This window comes from Notolepis coatsorum (genome assembly GCF_963971535.1).
Source record: "Notolepis coatsorum genome assembly, chromosome: 12".
In the NCBI taxonomy this organism is placed as follows: Eukaryota; Metazoa; Chordata; class Actinopteri; order Aulopiformes; family Paralepididae; genus Notolepis; species Notolepis coatsorum.
The window spans coordinates 127,248,849-127,264,084 of record NC_140176.1 but is presented as its reverse complement, the minus strand read 5'-3'; the positions used below and the strand labels follow the sequence as shown (position 1 = coordinate 127,264,084).

Genomic DNA, 15,236 nt, shown 5'->3' with positions numbered 1-15,236 from the left:
CCTCAAAGTGTTTGGCCTGTGCTCCTAAATCTGGTAGGCTCGCACCTCTTCATTCAGTTGACCAAGCTCCTCAGATTTCACTGCATTTGGCAAGGACTTGGCTAAGGTGTTGGATGCAAATGATGTATTGTGTATAGTTCAAATGATGTATTGTGTATAGTTCAAATGATGTATTGTGTATAGTTAAGTTAGACCGCACTCACAAAGTCTGACACTGGGTGCTGTAATTGCGTAAAGTTGAGTTGAAGAAAGCAGGAAGCCGGACCAGCACTTGCAGATTCAATAATTTTTTTACTTTGCTACTAGGATACTAGGCTAATAGTAGGCTAATAGACTACTAGGCTAATGGCTACTAGGATACTAGGCTAATAGTAGGCTAATAGACTACTAGGCTAATGGCTACTTTGCTACTAGGATACTAGGCTAATAGTAGGCTAATAGACTACTAGGCTAATGGCTACTTTGCTACTAGGATACTAGGCTAATAGTAGGCTAATAGGCTACTAGGCTACTGGCTACTTTGCTACTAGGATACTAGGCTAATAGTAGGCTAATAGGCTACTAGGCTACTGGCTACTTTGCTACTAGGATACTAGGCTAATAGTAGGCTAATAGGCTACTAGGCTACTGGCTACTTTGCTACTAGGCTAATAGGATACTAGGCTACTGGCTACTCTGCTACTAGGCTACTAGACTAATAGGCTATTGGCTACTAGGCTACCAAGCTACTAGGCTATATACAGATATAACTGAGAAGATCGATGTCTGCAAGATAATCTTACCTATTTAATGTCGTCCCGCAGAGATGAACCAAGCATCACATCAGAGACAATCTATAAATCAGCTTCACATACAGATATAACCCCTTAGACAAGGATAGGGCCGAGAGAGTCACTTTGTGTACAGTCTCCTAATGTACAGTCATCTCCCCATCATATGTATATATTCTCGGTTAGGATCTCTGGGTAACAGTACTGTATATTTGCATATCGTATATATAAGTACTATATACCTGTATGTCATGTATGTCCCTATGTCATAAATGTCATGATGTCATGTATGTTGAGTATGTCATAAATGTCACTATGAATTGAAAATGGGGGACCCTGATGTAAACAAGACGAAAGTCTTTCTCTGGTCTGCATCCCCTTAACAATTGTGTGTATTGAGCCGTACTGTATTGTACCCATTCTGCAATCTGTTAAATAACGTTTTCATTCATTCACCTCCCTCTGGTATTTTATGGCCACTTCCGTCTGCACCTCACTCCAGCATACTTGACTTACTCGCGGGTTTTTTCTAGTTCAGTACTTTAGGCACATAGCGATTGAATGAAAACTTTATTTAACAGATTGCAAAATGGGTACAATACAGTACGGCTCAATACAGACAATTGTTAAGGGGATGCAGACCTGAGAAAGACGTTCGTCTTGTTTACATCAGGGTCCCCCATTTTCAATTCATAGTGAACATTGCTGCGGTTGAGTAGTAGTACCTGGTACTTACTGGTCACGGGAGGCTTCAATAACGTTTGAATGATAATCCATTTTGTGAATCCATTTGTTCACAAATGGGCCGGCCCCTGCTACCTTAACGTTAGCTGCGTTAACGTGCATGACACACCTGTAACGTTAAGCAGCTTGTGTTCCGCTGGGAAAGCATCACTGCATACACTTTGTTTAATCCAAACGTCCATTCGGAAACGTTGTATTATGAAACCAGTATGAGACGATGTGCTTATTTATCGTTTCAATTCGAAAAGCTATTTTGTTTAGCCTGTCAAGACGAATTTCAGGGTGATGATCAGAGCAGTCTCTTGAAACACCGCTATCTTCAAACTTCCATTCCTCTCGAAACTTTCTTATGTTAGGTGGTCCCACTCATCCTTTTCGTCTGAGAAAACCGCGGTGGGTTTTCTTTTTAGTGGCCGGCTTCCATTTAACGTTAGCTAATGGGTATAGCAGGCGTGCGTAACGCTACAGTGCAAGCAGCTACACAAGCAGGTGGTGGATGTGACGTCGGTAAACAAGGAGAGATTCACGCGAGGCTGCAAAAAAGGAGACTGTCGTAAGACCAAAACACACTGCAGTTTTAATTATTTTACAGGACTATTTTGTTACCCGCAGACAGACCTCTCAGACCTCGCAAATGTCACTCGCCAAACCTAAAACCTGCCCTCCATTGGCGCTCGTCGGGGGCTTATGTTGTTCCGTCTACAAATCATATTTATCCGTCACGACTCCAATCAATTTGACGGGAATCCGTCTCAAGACGGAACGCTTTAATGCCTGTGTAAAGTACTGAAATAAGTGACAATAAAGGAATCTGAATCTTGTAGAAGATGACAGAAAGGCAGCCTTTGGTCGAGAAGGTAAAACTAATTCAGACTCGTCATATCATCGTGTTTAATAATTGTGATTCCGATATCAATCAAGATAGTCGTGATTATGATTTTTGCCATAATCGAGCAGCCCTACTCCATTATAGTCTAACCCTACTCTATATAGCGACACACACACACACACACACATAGCGACACACACACACATAGCGACACACACACCTGCATGGCGGCTGTGAACTGGGCCTGGTTCTCCATGGCCTCCTCCGTCACTCCTTTCTGGACGCTGGCCAACACTGATGTTTTGAAGAAGTATCTCCAGTTCTGGTGAAGCACCTGATAGAGCAGCTCGAACATCTGGGCCTTAACATCTGGAGAGGAGCGCTGTGACAGAGATGAGGACTGTTACACAACAACATCTGGAGAGGAGCGCTGTGACAGAGAGGAGGACTGTTACACAACACCATCTGGAGAGGAGCGCTGTGACAGAGAGGAGGACTGTTACACAACAACATCTGGAGAGGAGCGCTGTGACAGAGAGGAGGACTGTTACACAACAACATCTGGAGAGGAGCGCTGTGACAGAGAGGAGGACTGTTACACAACAACATCTGGAGAGGAGCGCTGTGACAGAGAGGAGGACTGTTACACAACAACATCTGGAGAGGAGCGCTGTGACAGAGAGGAGGACTGTTACACAACAACATCTGGAGAGGAGCGCTGTGACAGAGAGGACTGTTACACAACAACATCTGGAGAGGAGCGCTGTGACAGAGAGGAGGACTGTTACACAACAACATCTGGAGAGGAGCGCTGTGACAGAGAGGAGGACTGTTACACAACAACATCTGGAGAGGAGCGCTGTGACAGAGAGGAGGACTGTTACACAACAACATCTGGAGAGGAGCGCTGTGACAGAGAGGAGGACTGTTACACAACAACATCTGGAGAGGAGCGCTGTGACAGAGAGGAGGACTGTTACACAACAACATCTGGAGAGGAGCGCTGTGATAGAGAGGAGGACTGTTACACAACACCATCTGGAGAGGAGCGCTGTGACAGAGAGGAGGACTGTTACACAACAACATCTGGAGAGGAGCGCTGTGACAGAGAGGAGGACTGTTACACAACAACATCTGGAGAGGAGCGCTGTGACAGAGAGGAGGACTGTTACACAACAACATCTGGAGAGGAGCGCTGTGACAGAGAGGAGGACTGTTACACAACACCATCTGGAGAGGAGCGCTGTGACAGAGAGGAGGAGGACTGTTACACAACAACATCTGGAGAGGAGCGCTGTGACAGAGAGGAGGAGGACTGTTACACAACAACATCTGGAGAGGAGCGCTGTGACAGAGAGGAGGACTGTTACACAACAACATCTGGAGAGGAGCGCTGTGACAGAGAGGAGGACTGTTACACAACACCATCTGGAGAGGAGCGCTGTGACAGAGAGGAGGACTGTTACACAACAACATCTGGAGAGGAGCGCTGTGACAGAGAGGAGGACTGTTACACAACAACAGAGAGGAATAACAAAACATGCTGACACTAATTATATAAATATTAACACATTCAGGGCCAACCACGTATATATACGTGTTTCGGCGCCATGCTTAACACTTTGAGTGCCAGCCACGGCATCATTTGTTATTTCATGCCAACCGTTCAGTGCCAGAAACGAGCTATGCCGTTTTTTTTTATCGTTAATTCTTTTATTAGCGATTTCCATTCATATTTCTAGCCTCACGTTACCAGTGGGGATCTGTCTGAACTCGAACAGGGAAAATACCGCCCCCTATCGTCTCTCCGGATGGTACTGCACCCCTTTGGATTGGATTGAATGAAACACATGGAGAAAAAAAAGTCCTGCTTCCACATTTGACTTGTCAGACAAGTAACCGGAGACGATCGAAGTCATTGCCGAGCCGCAGAACAGCGGAGAATGTGTGTTTCCAGTACCCAGCGTTGGATCAATAAACGTGATTGATATTTGGAATGGCGATCAGGAATTGGAATAATCTTTTTGGAGAACATCTGATCTGAGGTAAGGAATCTATTTTAACAGTCTTGGGATAATCAGAGCTATTTTCACCTATATATCAGCGTGTGCCATATGTGTGTATGTGTGTGTCTGTGCGATCAGGAAATAAGATAATGGATTTTTCAGCCCGCTTCTATAGCGTGCATAAGTACACATATACTATCGATAATCTAGCGTTTATTTGAAAACGATTCATAAATAGGCCGAAAAATGACAACGTGTTTTGTGTATTCCAGTGTATTCCAGTAAAGGGTGATTATCACAGAATCTTCTGAAATCTTTTGGAAGTTTCAAGAAACAAGCGTTTTTCAAAATGGTATAAAACGGAAATGAACAGATTAAAAAACAATCCGTTTAGACAATATTGACTGCAAACAAGTCATTAATAAGCGACGGCCATATTAGACACATAGCCATAATTTAAGATATAGTTTATGCGTTCACAAATATGAGAGCTCTATCATTGAAGTGGGTGGTGGCATTCAACGGGGTAAATAGGACACAGAGGCCGGCACTCAAAGTGTCAAAGGGCCAAATACGTGGCAAGGTTGTTTTGGCTTTTATTCCATTGTAATATCCTAATATACTCAATGTCACCGAGCGGCACTGCAGATTTACCCTACTCTTGGAATTCGGAAAAGTGCATTACCGGCCAGATCCTCGTAGGGGCGCTGTCTCGATAATGCAGTGTTCCCTGTTACAGACCGGTGTTTTTTTTAAATTTTTATTATGAATGGACTTTTCTGTTAGCCTAAAGCAATGCGTGTAGTCGATGGCCTGGAATCGTTTTTGGGACGCTGAATTCAGTATGCAGTAAAGGAATATATCATCAGCCAATGGACATATGGATCTACCAGATGGCGATCGATAACTGGAAAATCCTTTTTGCAGTCCAACCGGCCACAGGTAAGAGCGATTTGACGTCAATTACAGCCCGATCGGGCCTTGCTCGCATAGCCATCCACCCGGTCAGCGAAGAGAGGCTACTGAGGCTAATGCCGTTATTGGTAATCAATAATCAGAAACGACGTTCCCCCCCACTTTCATGCATTCATGGTGGACCATGATACCGACAATATGCATTTTGAGTTTTAACTCTAGCTTGTCTATAGCCGAAACGCCATTCGATTTAACGTTATTAGCTTAGCACCCTATATCTCGCGTTCCAGGAAATACCCCAGAACATTCTGCTATAACTAGGGTTGCCACCCGTCCCGTAAAATACGGAATCGTCCCGTAATTGGAAACTAAAACACGCGTTCCGTATCGAACTGATACGGGACGCACCTTGTCCCGTATTTTAAGATTGCCAGTATTGTGAGAGAAATGAGCCAGCCGACCTACAAAAACAAGCAAAAAAACAAGCAAAATTGTTTCCAAAAGTTGCGGAAAATAAACAGACTTGGCAACTCTGGTATGATGGGCGTGCGCTCAGCAGCTCACGGCCAATGAGAATTAGCGTTCACGTTGCTGAAATACGTTCTGTGCCGTTGTGCCAATCCTCCGTCTGAGCGCAGCCTGTCATGGTTGCTGTTTGAAAATGTCTACAGCAGACACTGTGACTCCACCGCGTCCTAAAAAGACAAAACGCCTCCAGAAGTACAGATGTGAGTGGGAACTGGAAAACCCCTGGCTTGATAGCGTCAGTGGAGATGTTTATAAAGCAAACTGCAAAGTATGTAGGTGTGTGTTTTCTGTGGTGCATGGTGGACTGACTGACATCAGACAGCATGCATCAGGAGAACAACATTCCCGAAATATAAGAACGCAAAGGACCCAAGCACAGGTGTCACAGTTCTTCATGACTGAAACATCTCCTCGGTATGGGATATTACATCTTATTTATCTGGTTGTGTTTTTAACTAGATGTCAGTATTTCTATTTACCTGCCCTGGCAGCCAGGAGCCTACATATTGGCTGCTGATGTGGGCATAGTCTAGGGTTCAGTTTACTAATATGGTTGATTGTTCATTAATGTTGAGTTTTTAAAGTCTAATAAATAAACATGTATTTATATTAATCAATATAACTAAATAGTGTGCCCATTTAAACTCTTATGTTGTTATGCTCATCTGAAAAATGGAATTATTCATAATGGATTAACAGTTAAATACATAAATAATAGAATTCATAAATACATAAATGCAAAAATACTTAAATAAATACTTAAACATAAATAGTGTTCAGACAACAATATAAAAGTCATACTGTTCAATTTCATTTCATTTCAATGTTATCCTCCCACTCCTCCCCTCTAGGTTACTGCAGCTGAGGTGACACAGGTATACCACACGGCTAAACACAACCTCAGCTACAACAGTGCTGACAGTTTGTTTTCTATGCATTTCAGGAGTTTGGGGGGCTGGCTCCCCTGAATAATTAAATAACACAACCCTAACCCTAACACCCTAACATCGCGCACGCTCCATGGAAGGGGTCCCTTATTTCTATTTGTGAAAGGTGGCAACCATAGCTATAACGTTCATATTCAAGACGCTATAAAATGGGAACGTATTTATTTAAGGCATATTGAAGAGACGGTTTATAGTGTCAATAGACCTGTCTCAAACCCTGCCCCTTTTCTTGATCCTCCAATCACAACTGTCGCTTACCTCGGACAAACTTGGTTTGTCCGAGGTAAGCGACAGTTGTGATTGGAGGATCAAGAAAAGAGGGCAGGGTTTGAGACAGGTCCATTGACAATGAGAATGGACAGATAGCAATAATATAAAGTATAGATTTAGCTCTACAAACAGCCTCACGCACAGTGAAAGGTTGTTTTGAAATGCTGGCCGTATACCGTGGGCCCCGTCTAATCCCAATGGCCCCGGATGTGTTAATGTATTGATGTATGTATGATGTGTATATGTAGGGGTGGATGACCTCGGCCACGATGGGGTAGACCTGCTCCATGCAGAGGCTCAGGATGCTGGGCAGGAAGGGCTTGAAGGCCTGGCCCGGCTCCTGGACCACCACCTGCAGGATCCTCAGGAACTTCTCCACCACTCTGCAGCCGGCACTGCCCTCCTGCAGGATACTGGCCGCCAGCTGCTCCCTGTGGACCAGTAACAACACAGCATCAGAGCCAGCTGATCCCTGTGGACCAGTAACAACACAGCATCAGAGCCAGCTGCTCCCTGTGGACCAGTAACAACACAGCATCAGAGCCAGCTGATCCCTGTCGACCAGTAACAACACAGCATCAGAGCCAGCTGATCCCTGTCGACCAGTAACAACACAGCATTAGAGCTTCTCCCTGACACATCAACCAGTAACATCACAGCATCAGAGCTGCTTCCTGACACATCAACCAGTAACAACACAGCATCAGAGCTGCTTCCTGACACATCAACCAGTAACATCACAGCATCAGAGCTGCTTCCTGACACATCAACCAGTAACTGGAGCTGGTTGTTACCTGGAGAACATGCCGAGGAAGGTCTGGATGATCTGCCCCGTGAAGGGAACTCCCATCTGGACTCTCAGAGCCTGGAACAGTGTCAGGAAGAAACTCAGCATCTCATCCGTCACGTCTGGGGAGGAAAGAGAGGACTATCAACCAGACCTCCAGGTGATGACAAGGTTCTCACTGGACCTAGTGACTGACTGCAGGTGATAACAAGGTTCTCACTGGACCTAGTGACTGACTGCAGGTGATAACAAGGTTCTCACTGGACCTAGTGACTGACTGCAGGTGATAACAAGGTTCTCACTGGACCTAGTGACTGACTGCAGGTGATAACAAGGTTCTCACTGGACCTAGTGACTGACTGCAGGTGATAACAAGGTTCTCACTGGACCTAGTGACTGACTGCAGGTGATAACAAGGTTCTCACTGGACCTAGTGACTGACTGCAGGTGATAACAAGGTTCTCACTGGACCTAGTGACTGACTGCAGGTGATAACAAGGTTCTCACTGGACCTAGTGACTGACTGCAGGTGATAACAAGGTTCTCACTGGACCTAGTGACTGACTGCAGGTGATAACAAGGTTCTCACTGGACCTAGTGACTGACTGCAGGTGATAACAAGGTTCTCACTGGACCTAGTGACTGACTGCAGGTGATAACAAGGTTCTCACTGGACCTAGTGACTGACTGCAGGTGATAACAAGGTTCTCACTGGACCTAGTGACTGACTGCAGGTGATAACAAGGTTCTCACTGGACCTAGTGACTGACTGCAGGTGATAACAAGGTTCTCACTGGACCTAGTGACTGACTGCAGGTGATAACAAGGTTCTCACTGGACCTAGTGACTGACTGCAGGTGATAACAAGGTTCTCACTGGACCTAGTGACTTGACGGTTATAACAAGGTTTGTTCTCTGAAATGTAATTGAGTAAAAGTACAAGTATAAAAACCGAATAATACTTGAGTAAAGTACAAATACCCAAAAACAGTACTTAAGTATTGTAACGAAGTACAATTTACTCAGGCCTAGTAACAGACACTATTTCTGACACTGGGAATACACTCAGTGAGATCCATAGATGTCCCTAGATACCAAGAACATGCAAATGGACCTTGTAGAAGTGGAGCAATCTTCCATTTACTTAGGTATGTATTTTTTGGCGGATTTTCAGAAAATAATTATAGGGCTTAACACTTTGAATGCCCAGCAGGGGGCGCACATTTAGTGCTTGAATGCCCAGCACCACTTCAATGTTAACGTTAATATCGCCTAATCTATGTTTTAAATTATGGCTATGTGTCTAATCTGCCCGTCGCATTATCAATGACCCATTTCCAGTCAACATTGTCGAAGCGGATTGTTTTTTTATCGGTTCATTTCCGTTTTATATCATTTTGAAAAGCTCTCGTTTAAGAAGAAAAAAAAAGAATCCCTGCTAAACGCTGATGTACTGTAATATTCTAGAACGTTGTCATTGTTCTGCCTATTTATGAATCGTTTTCAAATAAACACTAGATTATCGATAGTATATGTGTATGTATGCACGCTGGTGCCGCAAGCTGTAAATCGATTATCTTATTTCCTGATCACTCGCACAGTCAAAACAGCCATATCACATATAGGGGAAAAGCTTATATATCCTTGAAAAAAGGTCTGATTATCCTAATACTGGTAAAATAGATTCCTTACCTGAGATCAGATGGTATCCAAATGGATTATTCCAATTCCTGATCGACCATTCCAAAAATCTATCCTTTTATTGATCCACCGCGTATGTATACAGTAAAACACATAATCCCTGCTGCTCTGATGATCCAGCATGAAGCTGATCGGCCCTGGCTGCTTGCGTGAGAAGTAAAATGTGGAGTCCGGGTCTTTTTTCCCCATGCATTTTCATTGAATCCAATCCAATCCAAAAGGGTGAATTACCATCTGGGAGACGATATGGGGCGCTTTTTTCACATCTGAGCGCCTGGCGGGGCACGATTACCAACGGTTCAAAGGTTGATGAAATATTTATTCAGATGGCTAATAAAGAAAAAAACGAGAAAAAGCTAATATTCTCGTTATGGGCATTCAACCCGCGGGGGGTAAACCCGAGAAAACTCGGTTTGGCCATTCAAAGTGTTAAGAGGTTAAATCAGCTATCCAGTACATTTTTATAGTGTAACGTTTGGCTACTTGAGAGAGAAAGAGCGAGAGAGATAGTCTAATTAATTCAGTCTGATTTGCGCAGTGTGCACTGGACTTAATCTAAGGAGAGATTCAGATACAATTTAACACAAAGGGTTCCAAAGATATTAATATTTCACACCGCCAACAAAGTAGCCTACTGGGTCCGTTGTTTCGCAATGGAAATGAGCTGTAATTTCAGTGCGTCTCCCTCCGTCTCTTGAGAGCTGAGTATTTAACCACACTCCTCCGACACAAATGTAGTTATGTCTACTGCATCGGAATAAATACTGTCGGAATCTAACAATAATTAACACATTTACAAGTCGTATTAAGTTTAGCAAATAAGGAAACAGATAGAGAACATTTTAAACCAAAAAAAAATGGCAATATCTCTATTTCGACCTATTTCTGAATCGTGCAACGTTTTCGATGCGCACTGTCTTTATGCTACGGAGATATACACGTTTCTAAAGATATTAAGCTTTCTCTGCATATTTTCACACCTCCAACAAAGTAGCCTACTGGATGCCTGGTCTCTAAATGGATTTGGTAGCTGTTCTGTCGGCACGTCTGTCCCAGACACCCGAGAGTGACAGTACTCAGCCCCTCCCCTAGACTCAACTGTAGTACAGCGAGGGAAATTATACAGTTAACAATAATTAACACATTTACAAGTCGTATTACATTTTGCAAATAAGGAAACAGATAGAACATTTCAAAGCACTAGAAATTGTGAATATAAAAATGTTGGACCCATTCCTGATCGCGCAACATTTTCGGCATTTCTGAAGAATCCTCTCTCCGCCGAGATGACAGTGTTACTGTTTTCATATTGTATCTTGTCAAAGTTTGGTTTTAAAGGGCAGTGTTGCTGTTTTCTAGGGCTGACCTAGAAAAGAACTTTTTTGGAATTCGAAGCTTCGGGGCCGAGATTCGATTTTAATTCGAAGCTTCGAGATATTTTTTTTTGAATTCGAAGCTTCGGGGCGAGATTCGATTTTAATTCGAAGCTTCGGGATTCAAAAAATTCAAATAAATTATTAATTTCTATTTTTTTTTTTATTAAAGAAATAAAAATTATGTTGTGGGACTTGTACAGCACTTTCAACTTTGTCAGTGTTGTAAAGTTGAAACCTTTTAAATCTTAGACAAACTTTGCTTTCATGAAATATTGTAAACCATCATTTGAGGCTTTATAAAAGCAGCATAATGAACACAAATCTGTCAGTGCCGAGTCCGACCTATCTTAAATAACAAATATTAATATATTCAAATTTTATTTTCATATTCGAATCCCATGCCCATCGAACGAAGCTTCAAAGCTTCGAAGTATTTAAGACAGCCCAGTGTTTTCATATTGTATCTTGTCAAAGTTTGGTTTTAACACATTGGGCGCGGGGCATTGTACCCATCTTATACCACTCTCTGCCAGCACTGTAAGCCTATGGAGATGTTTACCTTCTTTGCAGGGCTATAACTTTTTAAATTGTATTGCTATATTGACATTGCTATGGCCCATTCAACATCGATTATCTATCGTTCAGGATGTGGGAACGTTATATTTTTTCATTCATACATTGTTGTGTTACTAGCGTCGAGAATATAAGTATGTTTTTAATCTTTCTGCTGTAATTCCAAAAACAGTAGTTATAGGCCCTGAAGCATATAGATTATTTACTATGGCTTGATACGTTGATCAGATGGTTTGCAGTGAAATGAATAAACAATCGGGCTGAAAATAACGTTACTGTCCTCTTACCGTTCGCCGATGAGACTACCACCAGGCGGCGGTATTGAGGCGTTGCAGTCTCATCCAGGGTCCCGCTGCAGCTCCGGGGGTTGGCTGGATGAATTATGAATGCCATGGCGAAAAAATTAAATATTGATCTAAAAAACGCTGTACAGCGTTGTTGGCGTTCAACGCATGGCGGGCAATAACGCTGTACAGCGTTTTTGGCGCCCAATGTGTTAAAAGGCAGTGTTGCTGTTTTCATATTGTATCTTGTCAAAGTTTTGTTTTAAAGGGCAGTGTTGCTGTTTTTATATGGTGCCTTGTCAAAGTTTGGCTTTGAAACAAACAGCAAGCGGCCAGGTTAGGGTCAGGGGTCAGGGTTAGGGTCAGGTGTGGTGAGGTCTCTTCTGACCTGGCTGCTGGATGATGACGGGCAGCAGGCTCAGGGACACTTGGACCGACTCCTGGAGGCTCTGGTAGCAGATCTGACGGGACTTGGTGGACTCTCCCGAGATGCTGGCCACCATGTCCCTGAGGACTGGCAAGGTCTGGTGTAACACCCCTTTAACTGGAGGGGGGAGGGGGAGGGAGGGAGAGGGAGAGAGGGAGAGAGGGAGAGAGGGAGAGAGGGAGAGAGGGAGAGAGGGAGAGAGAGAGAGAGAGAGAGAGAGAGAGAGAGAGAGAGAGAGAGAGAGAGAGAGAGAGAGAGAGAGAGAGAGAGAGAGAGAGAGAGAGAGAGAGAGAGAGAGAGAGAGAGAGGGAGGGAGGGAGGGAGGGAGTCACAAATGAGACATCAATTAACCAATTAACCATCACTATCACACTACAGAAGGTTAACCTTTCACTACCACACTACAGAAGGGTAACCCTTTCACTACCACACTACAGAAGGTTAACCCTTTCACTACCACACTACAGAAGGGTAACCCTTTCACTACCACACTACAGAAGGGTAACCCTTTCACTACCACACTACAGAAGGGTAACCCTTTCACTACCACACTACAGAAGGGTAACCCTTTCACTACCACACTACAGAAGGTTAACCCTTTCACTACCACACTACAGAAGGGTAACCCTTTCACTACCACACTACAGAAGGTTAACCCTTTCACTACCACACTACAGAAGGGCAACCCTTTCACTACCACACTACAGACGGTTAACCCTTTCACTACCACACTACAGAAGGTTAACCCTTTCACTACCACACTACAGAAGGTTAACCCTTTCACTACCACACTACAGAAGGTTAACCCTTTCACTACCACACTACAGAAGGTTAACCCTTTCACTACCACACTACAGAAGGGTAACCCTTTCACTGCCACACTACAAACCCTTCCACTACCACACTACATAAGAGTAACCCTTCCACTGCCACACTACAGAAGGGTAACCCTTTCACTACCACACTACAGAAGGTTAACCCTTTCACTACCACACTACAGAAGGGTAACCCTTTCACTGCCACACTACAGAAGGGTAACCCTTCCACTACCACACTACATAAGAGTAACCCTTCCACTGCCACACTACAGAAGGTTAACCCTTCCACTGCCACACTACAGAAGGTTAACCCTTTCACTGCCACACTACAGAAGGTTAACCCTTGCACTACCACACAAGAGCCCGAGGAGCAGCACTGACCGTGGTCCAGGTGGTGGGTGGCCCTCAGCAGGCGGTGGTCTCTGGTCAGGGCGGCCAGGAGGCTGGCGTGGCTGCTGGAGCGGCTGGCCCACTGCTGCTCGGCCTCGGGCAGGTTGGGCCACGGGAGGAGCAGCGTGTTGGAGAGACACCTGCAGACCAGCATGTGAGCCTGGAGGAGACACACAGGACAACAGTTAACACACACACACATCACGCATGCTGATGACATGTTCTCTGTCGTCGTCGTCGTCCCCCCCAAGGGCAGCCGGGAGCAGACAAGGGTTACAGCGTGCGCCGCACCCGGGCACCAATCCAAGTGCTCCTGTCCGTCTTCGTCAGGGATGCGACAGCGTTAGTGATCTGTTGTGCGTGTTTTTCCATTGGGTTTTTATATTCTGGAGGGGAAACCCTTGTGAGCACAGAGGGGGAGAACATGCAAACTCCACACAGAAAGGCCCGGGAGACACCCCACCTCGGTACCTGGCAACCCCGCCACCTGGTCCCCAAGCGGGAATCGAACCCAGGACCTTCTAGCTGTGAGGCCACAGTGTTAACCACTACACCACCGTGCCACTAGAGGGAGACAGTGTTAACCACTACACCACCGTGCCGCCTAGACACACACGCACACATTATACACTCACATTATACACACACACATTATATACGGTACACACAGACACACACATTATATAAACACACACATTCCAATTTCCTGTGTGTCTCCATCTCATGTGTTTCCTGTGTCTCCATCTCATGTGTTTCCTGTGTCTCCATCTCATGTGTTTCCTGTGTCTCCATCTCATGTGTTTCCTGTGTCTCCATCTCATGTGTTTCCTGTGTCTCCATCTCATGTGTTTCCTGTGTCTCCATCTCATGTGTTTCCTGTGTGTCTCCATCTCATGTGTTTCCTGTGTGTCTCCATCTCATGTGTTTCCTGTGTCTCCATCTCATGTGTTTCCTGTGTCTCCATCTCATGTGTTTCCTGTGTCTCCATCTCATGTGTTTCCTGTGTCTCCATCTCATGTGTTTCCTGTGTCTCCATCTCATGTGTTTCCTGTGTGTCTCCATCTCATGTGTTTCCTGTGTGTCTCCATCTCATGTGTTTCCTGTGTCTCCATCTCATGTGTTTCCTGTGTCTCCATCTCATGTGTTTCCTGTGTCTCCATCTCATGTGTTTCCTGTGTCTCCATCTCATGTGTTTCCTGTGTCTCCATCTCATGTGTTTCCTGTGTGTCTCCATCTCATGTGTTTCCTGTGTCTCCATCTCATGTGTTTCCTGTGTCTCCATCTCATGTGTTTCCTGTGTCTCCATCTCATGTGTTTCCTGTGTCTCCATCTCATGTGTTTCCTGTGTGTCTCCATCTCATGTGTTTCCTGTGTCTCCATCTCATGTGTTTCCTGTGTGTCTCCATCTCATGTGTTTCCTGTGTCTCCATCTCATGTGTTTCCTGTGTCTCCATCTCATGTGTTTCCTGTGTCTCCATCTCATGTGTTTCCTGTGTCTCCATCTCATGTGTTTCCTGTGTCTCCATCTCATGTGTTTCCTGTGTCTCCATCTCATGTGTTTCCTGTGTCTCCATCTCATGTGTTTCCTGTGTCTCCATCTCATGTGTTTCCTGTGTCTCCATCTCATGTGTTTCCTGTGTCTCCATCTCATGTGTTTCCTGTGTCTCCATCTCATGTGTTTCCTGTGTCTCCATCTCATGTGTTTCCTGTGTCTCCATCTCATGTGTTTCCTGTGTGTCTCCATCTCATGTTTCCTGTGTCTCCATCTCATGTGTTTCCTGTGTCTCCATCTCATGTGTTTCCTGTGTGTCTCCATCTCATGTGTTTCCTGTGTCTCCATCTCATGTGTTTCCTGTGTCTCCATCTCATGT

The 15,236-nt window shown here is 44.6% G+C and overlaps 1 protein-coding gene across 2 annotated transcripts in view; it reads right to left on the bottom strand.

The window, feature by feature from the left end:
• Positions 1–15,236, bottom strand: part of xpo6 (exportin 6) — a 165,987-nt gene that overhangs the window by 17,278 nt on the left and 133,473 nt on the right. The window contains exons 17-22 of one of the 2 annotated variants that reach the window (XM_084325637.1): positions 13,357–13,525; positions 12,119–12,274; positions 11,734–11,817; positions 7,804–7,918; positions 7,269–7,440; positions 2,564–2,725 (exon numbers count right to left, since the gene is read on the bottom strand). In XM_084325637.1, the coding sequence (XP_084181763.1) occupies positions 2,564–2,725; positions 7,269–7,440; positions 7,804–7,918; positions 11,734–11,817; positions 12,119–12,274; positions 13,357–13,525 (858 nt within the window). The remainder of the gene's footprint in view (positions 1–2,563; positions 2,726–7,268; positions 7,441–7,803; positions 7,919–11,733; positions 11,818–12,118; positions 12,275–13,356; positions 13,526–15,236) is intronic. The other variant, XM_084325638.1, reaches the window with a different exon arrangement.